We start from the raw sequence: 19,020 nt of genomic DNA, 5'->3' as shown, positions 1-19,020 counted from the left end.
TTGTGCAAACAAACGTGTCCGTTTTTCAGTCGCAGTCGTTCGATAATGGTGGACGCAACACAGTGATCTGTTGATGAAATCGAAACATTAATTTGCTTTGTGTATGAAAACAAAGTGGTGTACAATCCTAGACTCCCTGGATATAGTAATAGGGAGACCGTGAATTTTGTATGACATGTTATAGCGACGAGAATTGGGACAAAAACTGGTAAGTAATTATTAGATTTATTACGATTATCTTATGAATAGTATTATCTTAGATTAATTATCGATAAAATATATTATACGGAATAGATTGGTAAAAAAAAAAAGTTACACTAGGAGAAGTAGTAATTATCATTCTTGTAACTTAATTGAAGAAATGTTTGGAAAACATAAGTAATGCTTTCCTAACCTCCATCTCGTACCTAATGAAATGAATACCACTGTTCGCTTTAATGACAAATAAGTGTAGGCCTATGCCATAAGTAGGTCTACTACATGTATATTTTCTTTGTCACAATATTCTGATTCATTGTTTCAGGAAAATGTTGTGCTGAAACATGGCAAATTCTGAGGGCTGGATATCGAACTTGGAGAGATAACATCCTCCCAGGTTCTGCTGTACAGAAAACATAAAATGGGTCTACTTCAATGCCCTCAACTTTCTGGAACTCTTCATTGCTGGAAGAAGGTACAATTCTGTAATATTTATTTTTAAAAGTAGGCCTACACTACAGACCAGTGTTCTAGTTGTGAAAGAGCGAGGGGAAGATTCAGTCTGTAGGTCATAAGTTCCACCCATCTGTTCATTAATTTATCAGATGTAACTGAAAGTAATATAATCTAACCTAACAATCATCTTACTAAAATAATTATTGAAAGTAACAATTTCTTAAACAGAAGGCTTGTGTCCAGACTAAAATGTAGCTCCAATTTAGAAGAATTGCATTAATATGTTGTTCAATTTTTTCAGTTCTATAACAAACACATCTATGGAAGTGGCACCCGGTGTATGAGAACCTTTTCACCAAGCTGAAATAGAGGAGGAGGAAGCAGAAATAATTTGTGTTGGAGTGGTTCTAACTCCTGCAGTTCAGAAATTACTGAAGGGACTTCAACTTCCAGTCCAGTGGCTTCTGCTTCTACAAACAGCTCTGCAAGCAGTTAAAAATAAAAGAAACAGAAATGTGAAAGTAACAGTGATGTGTTAAGTAAATATTTAGAAAAGATACTGAAAAGTGAAAAGAAAACATAATGTTATTTTTAGTGTCTTCATGATGACATGGAAAGAATGAGTGAACTAGGTCGTAGAGTTTTCAAAGTTAAAATTAGGAACTGTTGTATACAGTGTTAGACCAAGAAAGAATCTAATAAAATTTATGTTCTTGAGAAATGTTCTACTTTTTATATTAAATCAGTTTTCATTATATCTATCAATATTTATTGGAATCCTCACTGAGTTATTTGTATCAGCACCTGATGGGAAAGTAACCTTAACTCCAATTTTTATTAATTATTAGCATTATTACAACACCTTAATTTGTATATTTGATGTGGTAGAACATATATGGTTTACAAGGAAAGGAGTATTTTGAAATACATGTAGTAGGTCCTTTCTGTGCGTATGTAGTAAGCAGTTGTACAGCACAGGTGGTCTGAAACCAGATCGGCGTATTGACAGTTCTGTCCAAGAGCTGACTTCCTTCTTACGGTATACTGTTGATCGCAACTGCAAACTCATTGCACTAGGTTTGTACAGCACAGGTGGTCTGAAACCAGACCAGTGTAAAGACATGAGTAGTTTTGTCCAGGAGCTGACTGCCTTCTTACAGAATACTGTTGATCGCAACTGCAATCTCACTGCATTGGGTTTACTGCATCTATATTCAATGTTGCTTACTATACTGCCATCCTAGGAGAATACACATCCTAAATACCTATTCGAAATTATCTACCTGTTCCAGTTTTGTATTCTCAACCTGACATTCAGTTCTCTTTTAGGTGTCTTCCCTACTGCCATCACTTTAGTCTTGAGACGACTAATTTTCATGTCATATTCATTGCATCCTTTTTGAAGTTGCAAGATATTAGATTGCACAGTTTCAATAGACCAAGTCGTTCCCATAAGACAAAATTCTTACTACAGTTATACCTGACAGAATCCCTCCCTGCCACATTATACCTTTGTAACTTAGGTAGCCTTTATCTCCTCATTCCAAGTACTCTCCTGCCATTGGTACCTGTTTGCACCAGCAATCACTACTTTCATGTCTGTTACCGTACTTACAATTTATTAATAACATATAGGCTTACTTAAGGCATCAAGGTAGACTCATTATTTTATTTCTTGTGGTGTAGATCCATGTAAGCAATGAAAAACAAAGGTGAAAAATTCATTTGTAACTATTTTGACAGGTATTTCTACCAAAGTTTTGTAGATTTTAATCTACAAAATAAAAAACTTCATTTTGTGTGATGTGATATTAAGGGGATATGATGGCAGAACATGTACATATTTATAAAAAATATATTCATATGAGAGCCTCCGTGGCTCAGACGGCAACGCGTCGGCCTCTCACCACTGGATACCGTGGTTCAAATCCCGGTCACTCCATGTGAGATTTGTGCTGGACAAAGCGGAGGCGGGACAGGTTTTTCTCCGGGTACTCCGGTTTTCCCTGTCATATTTCATTCCAGCAACACTCTCCATTCTCATTTCATAGCATCTATCAGTCATTAATAAATTACTATGGGAGTGGCGACCCCATCGTACTAATAGCCTATATCTGCTTCATTCATTCCATCCCATCCCTGACCCGGTCAATGACTGGAAAACAGATTGTAGGTTTTCATTTTTCATATTCATATGACAGTTACATGCTTGTAATAAAAGGTTGAGTAGATTAATTACCCTGTAAGTCAATCCAAGATCTTACAAGACCCATACACCCTACTCTGTCAAACATTAATTTATATAATCAGTATTTACAAACAGTTTTGACAGGCAATGTAAGATATAGCAAAATTAAATCATTTACCACCTGAGCAACAGGCCAAAATAACATTTTACTGTAGACAGCAATAGTATTTAGTTGTTAGAAAGGCATACTCTTCACTTCTAAAAATAGAAGGCAAAGTGCTTGTTAATAGCACCTATTATTGTTTGCAGTGTTTGGTTCTCATTTTTGGTGAAACTGAAGGCAAAGTTTTCATTTTCCTTGAACTGATTCATAAGGAAAGTATTTCAGGATGGATAGATAGGCTTGGTACTGTTCATATCAGTAAAAAAATTACATATGAACAATACACAGAAAGGCAAAATCAACATTGAGGTAAGAAAGAGAGTCCTACCAGACCTTTGCAGAAAAAGTTGTTACTCTGTACCAAGGAGTTTACCAGCAACTTGGATGGAAGTGCAGGATTTATATTAATTGATTTATTATTGCCAAGTGAGCAATTAGATCAGCTTGCCAGTGCAAAGTTTGGGGAGACAGTACTTTTTGCTTAGTGATGAGGGTAATAAACAAGACCTTGTGTGTAATTTACATGTAGTTGTGACAAGTATCAGTCTATTACACTGCCAACTTACTTATTAGAACAATATTCCAGAAGCTTTTCATATAGTTATTAAGCTAGTGTACAGAGCACTAGCCTCACCTGAACTCCTCAAGAAATCTGTATATATAAAATAAGAGTTTTGTCTGTACATTGCTCAGAATTTGAAAAGAATGGTATTTCTGTATCGGTCATGTCCACAGTAACAAGGAGATGCAGTTTTTACTTTTCCGTAATTTCTGTCTGTCTGTCTGTCTGTCTGTCTGTCTGTCTGTCTGTCTGTCTGTACACACATCACTAGAAAACGGCTAAAGATAATTTAATGAAAATTGGTATGCAAAGTCGGGAAATAAGTCGCTACAATCTAGGCCATAAATATTTTTATTCACGCTGATTGAAATGGTAGTTTAGGGGAAGGCCTAACATTTAATTTTCAAATATTTATTTTATCAGGGGTCCTATCTTAATAAAAATTGGCGTGCAACGTCGGAATATAAGTCGCTACAATCAAAGCTAAAATCATTTTATTCACGCTGAGTGAAATGGTAGTTTAGAGGAAGGTGCCTAAAAGCTAATTCTTAAATATGTATGTTATTCGTCCTATCGAAAAGTACTACATAAAAGTTATAGAGAATGCAGGTAATTTATGTTTTATTCAGTTTTACTGTGCCGACTATGATAAGAGTGGTATTTCAGAGTCGGAAGAAAACTAAATGTGAAAGCCTACAATATCGAAAGCGCGTAACATTGATCAACAATAACATTACATTGACCATTGTTTGTTGTGATGTTCTTTGTCTCTTATGCTGCCCCTCAACCCCGATAGATGGGATTACTGTTGCGTACAGAGTATAATAGCCTGACTGAATATTGGCGGGAAATAGCCGGGGAGTTAGAAAACTTTCTTCTTTAGCATTCCATTCCTCTGGTTCATATATTTTCGATCCCTACTCTGACGCACTGTTTTGAATGAGCAGTGGTCATACTTAAGGCAGAGGCTCACTTAGTAGAGTAGTAGTATGGCCTGATCTAGAATAACAATTTAGGCCTATTCCAAATTATAGCACCACAATTCACTAAAAAAACGTCAAAATTCAACTCTGAAAAGTGCCATTTCTCAAGAAAAGCTTCTTCCTCTTTATTTTTATTAAATTCTACATTCATTTTATTCCTAATTAGCAGTGAAGAGGGGGTTTCTCCTCTGGCTTGGAGGGAAAATTTGCCTCCAAGTCGGATAGATTTTCCGCCGCCCGTGTAGTGAATTGATACTTTCCGACTTAACGGGTACTCCTAGGAAACAGATCAGTAAAAGGGCCTGGGGGTCGCCACTATTCGACCCCCTCCCCGCCGAAATGGGACGAAGAGTTTTTAAGGCTGTCTGCGGTTTGGTCATTCCAGCTCTGGAAAAAAAATGAAATGGCGTATGGCTTTTAGTGCCGGGAGTGTGCCAGGACATGTTCAGCTCGCCAAATGCAGTTCTTTTTTTGACTCCCATAGGCAACCTGTGCGTCATGATGAGGATGAAATGATGATGAAGACGACACATACACCCAGCCCCCGTGCCAGCGGAATTAACCAATTATGGTTACAATTCCCGACCCTGCCGGGAATCGAACCTGGGACCCCTGTGACCAAATGCCAGCATGCTAACCATTTAGCCATGGAGCCGGACTCCAGTTCTGGAAATTTGGACTGTTAGATCGGCAGCTTAGTCCTGTTCGTTAAAAGTGAGAAAATGTGTGGTTTTTCATTTGATCAAGTATTTCATATGAAAGCATTGCTTTTAATCGCGCCATTCCTACTAACGTCATTGTAATGTATATTCATTTCAGTTGAGAAAACCACTAAGACAGAAAGGCAGGTGGAGAGTGAGTGTCTACCATTATCATGAAAGCTCCCCAACCTGATTGTGACTGATGGTAGGCAAGCGAGCGTACCATTACAGTGAAATTTCCCTAACTCAGTCTTCATATGAGGAAAGACATTTGTTGACTTCCCCGTAGGGTTTCTACGGGAACGTTAAGAGCTATGCAATTTCATACAGTCTTGCTCACAACGTGTACACTACCTAACCTAGAATTCTGTGTACAATGTAGAATTCCGTAGTGAAGCACGGGTACATCAGCTAGTGTACACATATGTGAGTACACAGAACCCTAAAGAGAATTTACTTTGGAAGAGATGTCCATAGACAACCTTTCTTTACAGCCATTTGGTAAAATTAGCTGCTTTTGAAGCTGCTGTAGTCTTCAATGATATAAATTAAGACAGGATTGTCATTCTTACGAAGTTTGGATATGGACCTGGATTCTTTGCACAAAACACAGTAGGGCCTACAGAAATTCAGCAACATGCTCGTCATGAAAGCAATATGATACTTTTCTGAACATGGCACAATAACAAAGAAGAGGAGAGGCAACAAGAGATTTGCAGAGGATCATGAGGGAGAGAAACAGTGTAAATTAACCATCCATGATTTCAAAGATGTTTGGATGCCAACTAAGCAGGACACATGAGTTAGTGGATACACTCTTATCAAGAATTATTAATAAAATTATCAATACTATTCATAACTGTGGTATTGAAACACAATGGATGATCGGAGTTTGTTATCTCACACTTTTTGTCTGAAATCACATGCAGGATTTTTTTAGAAATCTGGAGATTTAATATGTGAACCAGGAGGGTGAGATAAATGGTGGAAATTCGGGAGTCTCCAGCCTAAATCATGAGTGTTGGCAGGTATATACATATATTTTTTTTTTTACAATTCGTTTTACGTCACACCGACCCAGATAGGTCTTATGGTGACGATGGGATGGGAAAGGCCTAGGAGTGGGAAGGAAGCAGCCGTGGCCTTAATTAAGGTTCAGCCCTAGCCTTTGCCTGGTGTGAAAATGGGAAACCATGGAAAAGGTATATCTTTACAATCATCCTACGGGGAATTAACTGTGGCAGCTGAAAACATGCTGAACAAAGCAATCAGTTAAAACACTGATTTTCAATTTCTCAAGCTGATAAAAAATGTATTTAGTGGTGAAAATGCAAAGACTTAAAATTCAACTTCATTTTCTCCTAAATTCTTTCATTTAAGTATGTACCTGTCGCTTCTTGTGCTGGAGAAAGATCATTTTCAGCATACAAGAACGTGGCGTCATATAAGCACGTGAGCATGATTAAAACAATCCTGGAGAAATTAGTATTTATACATTGCTTCAAAAGAAACAAAAATGCAACACAGCAGAATTACATTTTTATAGTGAATGTTCCAGGCAAATGCATCAACTTGAATAAAGAAAACTGGGAGAAATTCGATAGTGTACACAGTTTGAAAATAAAATAATGCAACACAATGCACATCAGAATTATGATAGCGAGTATTTTTACTGGGTTTTTAGATAGTGCTTCAATGCATGATTTAAAGATTTGATAATGCATGGATATTCAGGCTGCTTCTTTTTTTAAAATTTCTTTTTAGACAAATTGTTTTACATCGCACCGACACAGATAAGTCTTAAGGTGAAGATGGGATAGGCAAGGGCTGGGAGTGGGAAGGAAGCGGCCGTGGCCTTAATTAAGGTACAGCCCCAGCAGTTGCCTGGTGTGAAAAATATCTTCAGGGTAGCCGACAGTGGGGTTCGAACCCACTATGTCCCAGATGCAAGCTCACAGCTGCACGCCTCTAACTGTACGGCCAACTCGCCCGGTTATCCAGGCTTTAATGAAAAGATATATTCAAGGTAATCTAGCAGATATCACCAGACACCCCTCTCACCTCTCCAGGCAGGGCATTCTAATGCACATTTAGATACTTCTACAAGATTTGAAAAAAGAATAGTATTACAAAAATGTTGCAAAGTTTGGGCTGGGAAGATTTGAGGGAAAGGAGGCAAGCTGCTCAATGAGACTGAAAGACTTAAATCAAAGAACTTACCAAATTAGATCCTATGAAACATCCAGCGAGTCGTTTCCTTTAGAGCTTTGAACTGGAATTTGTTTCAGTCAAAGATTTGCTGGACGAAGGTGCTATCAGGGTTGAGCTAGATGAACTGCTTGGCGACGAAGTTCGGGATATCAACACGTCAATTACACGAGGAACATATTTGTCTGAAAACAAAATAAAAGAACTTATTAAATTCAGGTCAATAATGAAGATAGGAACTTCATTACAGATCTGGGGAACTTTAGTTCTCCTTGCATTTAACAAAGTATGAATAAATTACTGTAAATATCACTAGTAATAAAAATAATACTAAATAATTAATTTTAGTTATGGTAGACATAGAAAACAATTTTAAAGAAAATGTTAAGGCTCCTACCATGCAGTTTCTTTCCAGTTACTTCTATTCTCTCAAAAAGGGTTATTGTCGATCGATCGATCGATCGATCAATCAATCAATCAATCAATCAATCAATCAATCAATCAATCAATCAATCAATCAATCAATCAATCATCTGCAGTAAGGGCAATCACTCAAGTGGCAAATTCACTACCAGTTGTTTACCTAGCCTTTACTTAATAATAAAAAATAAAAACAAAAATGTCAGAAATATATCAAATTCCTCCCTCAGCAAAATAATTCCAGTCTCAAACTCCTCTTCCTATAAATGAATATTTGTCCCAGTTTATCCTTTTGAATTACAAATTTATCTTCATACTGTGATGTTTCCTACTTTTAAGAACACGGCTCAACATTATTCGTCTACTAATGTCATTTCATACCATCTCTCCACTGACAGCTCAGAACATACTGCCTAACTGAGCAGCTTGCCTCCCTTCCCTCAAATCTTCCCAGCCCAAACTTTGCAACATTTTTTGTAACACTACTCTTTTGTCAGAAATTACACAGAACAAATCATGCTGCTTTTCTTTGGATGTTTTTTTACTAGTTTTTGAATGAAGTAATCCTAGTGAGGGTACCTGGAACCATACTCTAATTGTGGTCTTACCAGGGACTTATTTGCCCTCTCCTTTACATCGTAACTACAACCACTAAATACCCTCATAACTATATGAAGATATCTGTAAACTTATTTTCCCATTTATGTAATTTCCACAATGAACATCTTTCCTTAGGTACTTACAGTGATCCCCTTGAGGTACCTCCATCCCATCAATGCAGTAATTAAAAGTGAGAGACCCTTTTCTCTTAGTGAAACTCATAACTTAACTTTCCATCCCCTTTTCCATCATACCACTGCCTGGTGTCAATCTCACAACATTGTTGAGGTATTTTTACAGTAGCTCACAACCCTGTAACTTATTTTTTACTCAATAAATTATAACATCATCCACAGAAAACCCTACTTCTGATTCCAGTTATTTATTCATATCAGTTTTATACATAAGGAAACATAAAGGTCTAATAATACTGCACTGAGGAACTCCCCTCTTAATTATTACAGGATCAGATAAAGCTTCACCTATTCGAATTCTACAAATTTTATTTCCTAGATCTAGGTCAACCGCCCTCATTTTTGTCAGCAGTCTCCCATGAACTACCCTATCAAAAGCCTTGGACAGATAAATAGCGATACAGTCCATTTGATCTCCAGAATCTAAAGTATTGGCTATATCTTGCTGGAATCCTACAAGTTGAGTTTCACTGGAATAACTTTTCCTAAACCCATACTGCCATCTATTGAGCCAGTTAGTAATTTTACAAACGTGTCTAACATAATCAGAAAGAATACTTTCCCAAAGCTTACATGGAACACATGTCGAGCTGACCAACCTGTAATTATTGGCTTTATGTTTATTACCCTTTCCTTTGTACACAGGGCCTACTATAGCAATGTCCATTCATTTGGAATAGCTCCTTAATGAAAACAGTAATCAAATAAGTACTTCAGATATGGTACTATATGCCAACTCATTACTTTTAATACAATCCCCAGAAATCTTATCAATTCCAGCTGCATTTCTAGTTTTTAACTTCTTGGAACTAACAATCTTTGCATACTAGACAAAAATATGAGAGAAAACTGGGAAGCAACAGTGAAATACATGGCCACTGCTAGATCGAGCAGAAAAGTTTGGAGAGTCTTAAAGCGACTTACTGGAAAGCATTATTCTAAAGAGCAGTACACTACCATAACTTGAGCATGAAGGCCACTGCAAATAGAATGGTCAACATCACCTGACAAAAGAGAGATAAATGCCACCTGAAAACTGTGAAACAAAAGCCCACTGAGCTTAAACATGGGGAACAGAAGAACGAGGAATTGTCCAGGCACTAAAATTCACAAAATAGAAATGCTGAAAACTGGTAAATCTGACGATCCAGATAAAATCTACAATGAATTCCTAAGTAATATGGGTCCACATAGCATCATCTGGCTCAATATCCCTTTTAAATACATCCTTCAGACTAACAAACTGACAAAGCAGTTCAAACGGTCAAAGGTTATCACACTTCTCAAACCTGTTAAGTTGGAGCAGAGACCTGAAAACTATCGACCGAGAGCACTTCTTAGCATTTATAAACTCTTGAAATGAGTCCTCCTTACCAGCAGAGCATTGCTTATCTAAGCTGTAACCCCACCAGAACAAGCTGGTTTCAGAAAAAAATCATAGCTGCACCACTCACATCGAGGCAGGCTTTCAAAAAAAGTTAAAATCAATAGCCATCTTTATTGGCCTGACAAGTGCATACAATACTGTATGCTGACATGGATCCATTCTTAAAGTACCAGAAGAAATTCCCTTTTCGGAAATTACAAATGTAATCTCCAACATTCTTTGTGAAAGAGAGTTTGTAGTATTCCAAGGTGATTCTAAAAGTCATAGAAGACAACTAAATAATAATCTACCTCAGAACTGGCATTGGTCCCAGTTCTCTTCAACCTCTACATTCATGACTTGCCACCAACCACAGCTACCCTGTTCACTTATGATAATGACACTGCACTGGTAGCCCAAAGCAGAAATTTTAAGGATGGAGATGGTACTCTTTCAGCAGACTTGGACAAAATAGCAACATTCTTCAAGTCTTGGCAATTGATCCCAAGCACTTCTAAGAATGAGGTTTCATGTTTCCATCCCTCCAGTCATCTTGCAAATTACGAGCCAAATGTCCTAGTCGGTGGTGCAAAACTAAGGTACAAACCATTTCCAAAATATTGCGGCGTGGAAAGCGTCCACATCTGCCATTTTATAATAAGATTTGGGTGGAACAAGCCAGCCTGGCTCCAATGGCTGGTGAACTGCCGAATTATGGCACCCACCTTCTCGCCACTATGGACATCAAGTCGGAGACGAGACAGGTGAGCAGTCCGCTACCACCACCACCACCACCACTGCCGTCACCCCGCGTCCCCTCGGTGGTGTAGAAACAACAAGAAAGATGGACCCAGAGCTTTCCATCTTCAGATATTTCCAGTGGCTTATCCTTGCCTGAAGAATCTCGAAGGGCCCATCGGTCGATAAAAGGCAGGGTATCGAGCGTGAGATGGTTCAGTTTGAGTAGAGTTCTGCCAGCGATTGAGAGCGAGTTGTACGGTTCAGTTGCAACGCTGTGGAATTAATGCTTTGGAGCGCTGGATTGCTGGGTGTGAACTGACAATGACGGATAGCAGCGGTGAGCGACAAGGGAGATTGGAACAGCGGGATGACAAGGGACAGCGGTGAGGACTGTCGAGTAAGTGTGAATCTTGTACTAAGTACAGATAGAAAGACTGTGTACATGCTCTTAAATGGTAAAATGTGCGGCCTCTAATAATGTACTGTGAGCTTAATCGTGAACTGCCCAGTGGTGCAAGTGACTGTAGTGTCAATGCGTTAATTTATAAGTGCCTGAGTGAATACATGTGTAGTTGAACATTGAGAAAAAAAGAAAAAGCACTAACTGGAGTGATTGTATACCTGTGTGATTCTATAACACTTAATGAATCTTGAGAGTACATTCTACCAGTCAAGTATTTATTTATCTACAGGGTGGGGAAGAAGTCCACATACCCCTATAACTGGTTAGTATCAAATGTTATTTAGGTTATGTTACTTATGAAAGTTGGCAGCTATATTATTTCTTATTGATTGTTGGAATCAAGTGCTGGATTGCATATTGTCACAGTCAAGTGTTAGACAGATATGAGCAGTAAGAGTTATACTATTGAAGAGCGGTTAGTGGCAAGTGTGTGGGTACAAGAATGACAACACACAGGGCAGACAATGAGACAGATTATGGGAGAATTCCAGGAAAGGTTTACTAAGGTTCCATCGAAAAAAGCAACACTTATCGATTGGGACAGACGTGCTTTCGCCTCAGGCAGTGTTCAAGACAGGCTGCGGAGTGGAAGGAAGAAGATACGAGAAGAAACATGTGCTTCGAGTGAACAATCTCCTATGAAGTCGACGCGTAAATGTGCTTCGGAACTCGGTATACAGAGAACAACAATGCGAGATTACATTATTATAGATCTTAAGTTCAGACCTTTTCGACTGACATTTGTAAACGAGTTATCGGATAGAGACTAGAATGAGCACGTTCTAGCATGCCATGCTTTGTTAACTACAAACGAAGAACTGCGCAATGCTGTTGAGGATGCATTTCTCACTATAACACCGGACATGCTCAGAAATATGTCAAGAACAACATGGAGACGTATAGAACTGTGTTTACAGCATAATGGGGAACACACCGATATATTGGACACTTAATACGTAAATAACATAACCTAAATAACATTTGATACCAAACAGTTACAGGGGTACAGGGACTTCTTGCCCACCCTCTACTACCCTGCCATCACATAATAACTGATGTCAGAATCTGGATCAATTGGTGGCAGCAATTTCGTACTTCATAGAAATTTATAGCAAGTACCTAAATGGATAGGAAAAGCATTCAGTTTCTTCTCTAAAAGATCAGCAGTCTTAACAGCGAACTTAAAAAAAGTGTGTTATTGAAGGGACTTCAATTTTTTGTAGATTTATTTTATTACCTAAAGTTGGCGATTTCTTAGCTAATTTCTCATTGGTCGGATAATTATGTATTGTTAAAAATTGTTCAAGCTCTTCATCAGATTTTTGTGATCCACTCTATAAGCAAGACACATACATGTGAGATTCAATTGAGTACTGAAGGACCATAAAGGCAGCAATTTCCTTTCCTTCAAAAGCGATCACAAACATTGGCACAAAAAGCCCGGCTCTCAATAACCCGAGATGTTAAATTTCTATACACACAAGCTCAGGAAATGCGAAATGCTAAAGTGAAAACAATGCACAGTCACTGAGGTCAAGCAGTGGAGTAACAAAGCAGCTCATCTCAAATTCTGAAATCATTCACTAATAGTGTATTCTTGTTCATAACAAAAATCAGACCATTGAAGCCACCACCTTCAATGGAGTGCAGCACATTATCAGTCATTAAGCAATCAAAATCAAGTACATATAATTAAGAAAAGACAAGGTTTCAAAGTTGCCTCCACATTTCTTACAATGCTTAATGCACCTGTCTCATAAGATATGAATTTCACGTTTGTTCTGTACTGACAACTATATGATGTATAATGGAGTAGATAGGGTCCACCAATTCAACACAAATTTCTATAACAAACATATTTTATACTATCATTATCTCGGGACTAGTTTTGACCTGCTAAGAGCTTCAAGTTTAAAAACTTAATATTAAATCCGTATTGAACCAAGAATCTAATGGAAACAAAATAATAGGGTCCACCTATTCAATACAATACAATGTTATAAGATGAATTATAATATTTTATTATTAATGGGACCGGTTTCAATGCTGGTGTGCATCATCTTCAGCCACAAAATTAAAAAACAATGACAACTTGATGTTACAAACACAATGCATAAAAGTGTACACTAATCTTATAAATGATAGGAGGAATGACTTGATTTTAAACATGAGCCGTGAACATTAACTTGTAGCATTAACCTAAAAGTCCTCTTTTCTAAAAATATTGCACCAATTATCTTAAAGTTTTTTCAAAGTTTTTTCTAAACGTCCTTTTCACAAGAGTTCAGCGAATCTTAAAAACTTTGAATGATATGTAACTTGATTAACAATGAGCCAAGGACAATAACTTATATCACTATCTTAAAAGTCTAACACCATATTTCTTTTTCATGAAAATATTTGTATGAAAGTCTTCTTGATGAACATTCAGCGAGTCTTGAAATAAACGGTGCAAATGTTAAGAACTTCAATCAAAAACATTTTGTTTAACTACACTATGCAACAAAGAAAAAACCTTTTTCACAAAAGTAGGTGTACTTTATGTATTTCTGCCTCCTGAATTAAAACATGACACTGAAAATATCGTATCACCCACAGTTTTGGCACAAAACGTATACTTTGTTAATAATGATATCACATATTGAATTGAAGTAGTACATATATATATATGGCACACGAATCATGCTGAACTAGAATACAAGTTTAAACCAACAACATATTGAAATATGCACACAGTGAACAGATGCATACAGAGAATGTAGTAAAAGCATTTCCTCTAATGGGGCATTTCTGTGTGCTCACGGTGGAGCATCCAGCAGTAGTCGCCCATCATCCGAACATACCAAGTTCCCTGGTATCGTTGTTCCATGTCCTTTATATCCTAATGGAACCTTTCACCCTGTTCCTCACTTACAGCACCCAGGTTTGGAGGGAAAAAGTCAAGATGAGAATATAAAAAATGTAACTTCAAACTCAACTTTGTCAGCATGTTCTCCACTACGTCGACATACTCTGGGCTGCGATTGTTTCCCAGGAAGTTTTGAACCACACACTCAAAGGCAGTCCAGGCTTCTCTCTCCACGCATTTATTGAATTAAGAAAATCTTCATCTAGCATTACTTTCCGAATATTGGGACCATTGAACACACCCTCCTTCAGCTTAGCATCTGACAGGTTAGGGAACGGGTTACATAGATATTTGAAACAGTTGCCACACCTAGGTAATGCTTTGATAAACTGCTTCATTATGCCCAGTTTGAGGTGCCGTGGTGGCAAGAGTATTCTGTCTCCCACTAGAGGGTCACACTTGATATTTTTGTCCTCTGGAACCAATTCCAACCTTCGGGGCCACTGCTTTTGCTCCTAATGTTTGTCACGAGCACGACTGTCCCATTCACAGATGAAACAAGGAAATTGGTATATCTGATCTGTTGTCCTAGAAGCATACCCAACACTTTCAAATCGCCACACACCATCCAATTGTGATTCTCATAATGAATGGTAGTAAGAAGCACCTTCATGTTGTACGTTTCCTTCAGGTGCACAGAATGGCCGACAGGTATTGAGGCATGCATGTTACACTGTGCAGCAGAACAGCCTTCAGGCTTCTTTTAGATAAATCAATGAACAGTCTCCAGTCACCAGGTGCGTACGGAATGTTAACTGACCCATCAAACCTTCTACATCACTGCAATACACTAACACGTCATTTTGAGAAAAGTTTTACGTGAATATCAAGTCCCTTTTTCTATAAGATGTAACGGACATTCCGGGTGCTAAGAAATGTCTTTCACGCAGTCTTGACCCTAGGAGCTCTGCTTTATCCTTTGACAGTCCCAGACCACGGAATAAATCATTTAGATCTGGCTGAGTGAACAGAAGACGGGCCTCATCTGTGCCTACTTCAAAGTCAGTATCATCCCTCTCCTGCACGGCATCCATGTCCTCACTGTCATCCGTATCTAATGTCTGCGGAGGCTGTGCTATAGGTAAATCCGGGCCATGTGGAACAGGACGAATAGCTGAGCGAATGTTGTTCGGATACTCAATAGTCTTCTTGTTTTTCTTGTTGAAACCAGTGGTATGATCCTGTTGCTCTTGCCAGACCATAGGGATGCCAAATCGTAATGACTTCTTTCCTGCCAACCACCATCGTAAATCTTCTACACACGCAATGCACACGACCTGTGGAGCCCATGGTTTATCGATGTCACCGAGTTTCACACCGAAATAGGCATGGTGGACCTTTTTCTCGAAAGTAGTAATGTTTCTTCGGTCCCTTTTCACCACAAGTTCATCACATATATAACAAAAACTGTTAGGAGAGTTTACACAACCTCGGGTAGACATTCTGCACTAAGACTAACACGTACTTCCTTCCACAAACACAACACAGTGACGGAAAGGCAGCGTCATTTGCAACGTGAAAGTTCACAACGTGCCACTAGGAGCGTAAGTGTTGAACAGTTGAAAGTGATGTACCGCTTCTGAGCTTCATATGGTGTTTTCATGTCTATTATAATAAACACTAAAACCCCATATGAAGCTCAGAATATCAATCAGAATATTATTATAATACCATTAAATTGCATTACCATTAAATACAAATTTACGCAATTTTGTGCAAAAGCTGTGGGTGATACGATGTTTTCAGTATCATTTTCGAATTCAGGAGGTCGAAATACATAAAGAACGCCTACATTTTCAAAAAAAAGTTTTTGTGACCTTAAAATTTGTTGCATAGTGCTATTGATTGAAAAAAATCGGTCATTAAAATAACTTAACCAGTCTTAAGACGTGACAAATTTAAACCTGAAGACACATGAAGAAACTTCAAACTCCGTTTTTACAAGGTAAAATGCATGTCTTCTCTAACTTAAGAAATTGTGGCTGGAGTCAGTCTACTAAGTATTCTATAGCATGTTTCTGCATCAAAATGAGGCAGATGCCGTGTTTGCCCCAGGGTGCTAAATGATGTTCTCGTTTCAAAATGGAACCTGAAGCAGATAAAGAAAAAAGAGGGGAATATTGAGAAAAATTCTTGAAAAATGATACGGTACTATCCCAAGAATTTATGTGAATATGAGACTCACCTCTGGGGGCGTGTATGATATGTGTAATCAGATGTTAGAGAAGACACTGAGAGTCATAAGACACCGTGAACAACGTACCTGTGTTGGAGGGGAAGGGGGAGAAGTTGATCAGGGGAGGTAATGAGGGGAAGTAGTGTAACTGCTCAAAGCCTGAGTCCCAACCAGCATTTATCTCAGGGAGTGTTACGGTCCGAATCTATCGCAACTCATAAACAATAAAAAAAAATTATATTTTGAGATATAAGATCTCAAACTAAATGTAAGGGCGCCATCCAATCAGTACTACAGGGTTGAACGGGACACTCTAATCTTTAACTTCTTTAAGGCTCATCATAAAACACACCAGTTATATATATATTCAGATCAAAGGAAAAATATGAAGGCTCCATCCTAGGGATGGGGATGGATATTTAAACGGTCACCAAAGGTTTACTATTCTACAAGAACAAGAACCTGGAACTGTTTCCTTGCAAATGCTAAAGGAGCATTTTATTTAAGTAAACAAAACAATATTTACACACAACAAAATCTGTTGACCCTTGATTTGCCGGTAATTTGGCAAATTATTCCTGAAAAATAATTACATAATATTTATCACTTTTGACCACCCTTCCATTTGGGTGGTGGAACCGTAGATATCTGAAGGTATCAGATTTACCTTCGTTAACACCATGACCATATTTGATCATGGACCAATTACCTGTTGGCTAAGTGGGCGCGATCACATTGACTACGTTATCGCCTCCACTTTGATTGAGATGAGACCAACCCGGGAAACTACAAACTCTCCCCGGGTTCCTAACCAAGATATGCTAATCGTTAGTTGAAGGAAACGACAAAGCGACTCTAACCTAATGGTCCAGATGTAGGGATTTGCCTTCATTTTTCACATATTAACTTAACTTATTATTTACAACCAATTGACATTATTACGTTAATTCGCCAGCTGACTTCCCTAGTATCATAATCATCCTCGCTATAATACTTCAACTTTTCGCGATTTTATTATTTTCATCTCAAAAAGTAGCTTCATTGATTATTCTTCTTCTCCTTCTTCAAACATTCTCATTATTATTATTATTATTAGTTAAAAATCTCAAATTTTTCATTTCAACTCCCAACATCATTATTATGTCCAAAATATAAAAAAGTAAATTCTTCTTCTTCAAAAAAGTATTTTTAAATATATTTATTATTATTATTAATTTAAAAAAATCAATTTCGCCTGTTACACGGTAGTCCACACTATATATGTTTAACACATAACCCCTTTTACAATTCCGATTTATTTTGGCACTAATCAATCCAAACATGATTTACTTGAAATATTATTATTATTATTATTATTATTAATAATATGATGCTTTCGAGAATCTTTATTTTTATTCCCCATCTTTATAATTTAGTCACATACATTCTCTCCCAAACAGAAATCACCACGATCTGAATTCACATCGGTCGGGATATAATAGTGTTCGAACCCGCAACCTTATTTTCGTACTGTCGTTAATTTTTGGAGACCATATGCTCCTAAGACAATTCTCAAATTCCATAACACCTTGCAGTTGGGCAAATACCTCCAATCTCTGCAAGTGTTAAATTATTCCTTCCTTTTCCATTTTGAAGTCCATTTATCCATTGGAACTCTTCAAAACATTTTCACTAATTAACCCTAGGTGTGTGGACTCTATTCTGCCACTCAATACACCGGTATAGAAATACAACCTCTATGTAGGCCTTAAGATCCATCTATTTCTTCATCAACATCAGTACAATTCACTTTTATTTCGGGCCGGATTTCTGTTCCACAGAACTCCAAATCTCCACCTTTGGCTCAAAACACTCTGGGCCTCAAACATAGCGTGACCATATTATAAGAGTGCCTATCTCGTTTCTACCAACTTTATTTATGATTATTATGGAGTCCAAAAACGTTAAATCAAACATTAGTGTTAAAACCGGATTCACTACACAAATTATAATTATTCACGGCACATGTGATCTCCACATTTAAATTACTTTAATTTGCAATCATTCTATTCAAGTAGGCCCGTGCCTTTATTCTCAAAGATTATTATTAAACACGCCTTTACACATTACCAAATTTTAATGTACTACTTCGACACTTGTACAGATTATTATTATTATATTGTCCACAGGCGAACTTCGCGATATTTACAAACAAATCAATGGACTTCATTCCGTCCCACAACAATTTAAATCACTTGGCAATCCTACCTCTGGATTATCTTAACAACATGCCTTAATAACTATAAAAGTTCCGATAACGGAAAAACACTTTGGAAGCACTTCTAAATGAATATTAACATTATCTTTACGTGAAACGTGCTCCATATCATATCAAACAACTCAAGCACTTGAATGAACAACTCAACCCTACTATACTCTATTTAATAATCAAAATTATGATGAGTGCTCGATCTAATCATGTACATATTAATTTGTCCCTTTGTCTATCTATCTTTGAATTTATACGAGCCGCAAACGGCTCGTTTCACAATCAAGTTACCATGATAAAATAATATGATTTCCTCCCCCTAACGATAGCAATCTACAAATATTTTAAAAGGTTACTCATCTCTGCCATTGTAGTCTGCTAAAACCGGACGAGAAGCACAGGCCCCGTCCAGTCTTTAGCCCTGCATTCCACTGGTATTCATGCC

The 19,020-nt window shown here is 37.6% G+C and overlaps 1 protein-coding gene across 4 annotated transcripts in view; it reads right to left on the bottom strand.

Annotated features, from left to right (window-relative positions):
- The window catches only part of Gnpat (dihydroxyacetone phosphate acyltransferase), a 358,549-nt gene that overhangs the window by 10,489 nt on the left and 329,040 nt on the right, over positions 1–19,020 (bottom strand). For all 4 annotated transcript variants that reach the window (XM_068226080.1, XM_067139838.2, XM_068226081.1 and 1 more), the window contains one exon: positions 7,472–7,644. In XM_068226080.1, coding sequence (XP_068082181.1) covers positions 7,511–7,644 — 134 coding nt within the window. In that variant the 3' untranslated portion in view covers positions 7,472–7,510. The remainder of the gene's footprint in view (positions 1–7,471; positions 7,645–19,020) is intronic.

This window comes from Anabrus simplex, chromosome 2, assembly GCF_040414725.1.
Source record: "Anabrus simplex isolate iqAnaSimp1 chromosome 2, ASM4041472v1, whole genome shotgun sequence".
Taxonomy (NCBI): Eukaryota; Metazoa; Arthropoda; class Insecta; order Orthoptera; family Tettigoniidae; genus Anabrus; species Anabrus simplex.
Note: the sequence above shows the minus strand (reverse complement) of the source record. Positions and strands in the feature narration are given on the sequence as shown.